Raw genomic sequence first — 2,227 nt, 5'->3', positions numbered from 1 at the left:
CATTCTGTAACAAAATTATACAATTTAAAAGGGACAATTGGAATTAATTTATTCTGATCATAATAACGAAGTCTTGCTCATATTTACCATTTCCAAAAAAAAGAAGCCAAGTTGCAAATCCCACAAAATGAATAATTTATAAAATTTAAAGTGAAAACCATTAGTACAAATCTTCATTAAACCTTCCGTGCACTGACCGTTGTCCATCGCTGTTTCTGGACAAATGACACGAATAATCACCAAAAATTCGCAACAAATTTAAATCCCTAATAGAAATCAAAAATGAAATCCTAATTTTAGCGGTTACTATGTTTTGCCGAATGTGAAAATTAACTTATACATTTTCCAATTTTAGTTCATCTCGCATCCTGGTACTTCACTGCATTATGTTTTACTGTACTTCTTTTGGAATAAACTTTTCCTCAACCGTTTACTAACTTTACAAATTTCATGTTAATGAGTAATAAGTTGAGAAAGGATTATGAAAATAGATAATAGTTAGTTATTTCGAATTTAGATGCCAGAATATTTCTCAATGATGAATTCAAAGTCTTCCAGTTTAGCAAGTTATATAAATTACTATCTATGTAATTTATATGCACACCGTACCATTAAATGATCATTCTAACAATGCACTGAAACTTTATGCTCAATAAATCGCACAGAAATGGATTAAAAAAAAGTAAGAAAACATTCACAGCTAAATTACCAAGCAGTTTAAGCATTAGGTATCATAAGCAAATTATTTATTTTAAATTGAAAAAAAAAAAAACACAATCAGAGGTAGCACGTACCAATCAAATAAATAATGAAATAATCCTACATGACGAGACTAAATTTCGAATAAACACGTGCTTCTACAATGACACCGTGCAATATTATTACATCAATAATTTCAAAAGTGATAGAAGGAAGCTTTTTGTTTCACAAATTCTCGATGCTAGGAATTATATCCAAAGTTCTACAGTTAAAACGCATGTAATCAATATATTTTACTGCTTTAATAGAAACTCCCAATGAAAGTCCAAATAAATCCATATTTGAAAGAAATTCGAGGTCTACCTAAACTTTTAAAACATCCCCCCAAATCATTTGTCAAAGATTAAAACAAGACAAATACACGCAACTTTTGAAATATGATTTCCTCAGCTTCCCATTATCATACTTGAAAGTCTTCGAGTAATTATGCACAACTACCCCCTTATAAGTTCAACAAAGTCCTTTTGCAACAGAGACATTAAAAATGCAAGTACAGAATGATAGACTGGACTGAGCAGGAAAAAAGTGAGTAAATAAGGAAAGTTTTGAAAGGAAAAGAAAAGCTGATGGCAGTTAAAAGTTTGTTTCAACAACTGAAAATATTATATCTGCAGAAAAAAGGAAAACAAAGCTCTGTCTTATTTCAACTTCAAAGTCCACAATTCATAAGACCATTTCTATAAGCACATCCTATGAAAGAGTTAACTCTGAATAGTCCTACTCCACACTTCGCAAATAAAAGTCAATTTTTACTTACCGAATAAAATCACATATAGAAGTCACTTTTTCCCAAATTGTAGAATTTTGCAAAAAATGCTGTTTGTAATACACTTTTCTTCTAGCAAACAAGAATATCAAGAATAACTGATATGCAATAAATAAAGCTAAAGCTCATAAACTAATAGCTCATTAACGATTTGAATGACGATTTCAATATATCCTGATAATTGCAAATGCTCAGGTAAGAATAATATTCAAGAAAGGAATGTCACGAACGTTATCGGAAATACACCTCTGCATAACGGATTATTTTCCAAGTATCCTTCCTGAAAATCAGTGATTTGAATTCAATATCAAAAGTATGTATTTGCAAATTATACTTTAAGCATGAGGCGATATGCGAAAGTGATGACAGTAACTACAATTTCTTTCATTTTTTAGGAAAGTAAGAGTGGTTGGAAAAGCTGCCGCATGTTGGCTTATTAGTTTTGTGCAGAATGAAGTACCAATAACTTAATTAAAGATGAATAATTCGCACTGAATTTAAAATAACTAAACAATAAGAAAGTAGATTTCTTCCCGACTCAACACAAAGAGTTTTGGAACGCTGCTGCTCGATTTAATTTTGAGACAAGTTCTAAAAGTACGAATAAGTTTTTAATTCTTAACAAAACACACTGCCATTTCCAAAAGTACGATGTTCTATCTTTCCAAAAGTTCTATCTTTTTCTTAAAGTTAAATGCACAA

General features: G+C 30.4%; 1 protein-coding gene across 1 annotated transcript in view; it reads right to left on the bottom strand.

Moving 5' to 3' along the window:
- Nucleotides 1-1,547: 1,547 nt before the first annotated feature.
- LOAG_17828 (GTP-ase activating protein for Arf containing protein) overlaps nt 1,548-2,227 on the bottom strand; it is a gene marked incomplete at its 5' end in the record, with an annotated part of 11,060 nt that continues 10,380 nt past the window's right edge. Inside the window, one exon of the mRNA XM_020450492.1 lies at nt 1,548-1,805. Within this exon, the coding sequence (XP_020305826.1) occupies nt 1,734-1,805 (72 nt within the window). The 3' untranslated portion in view covers nt 1,548-1,733. The remainder of the gene's footprint in view (nt 1,806-2,227) is intronic.

This window comes from Loa loa, assembly GCF_000183805.2.
Source record: "Loa loa unplaced genomic scaffold supercont3.134, whole genome shotgun sequence".
NCBI lineage: Eukaryota > Metazoa > Nematoda > Chromadorea > Rhabditida > Onchocercidae > Loa > Loa loa.
This window is presented reverse-complemented; position numbering and strand designations above follow the sequence as displayed.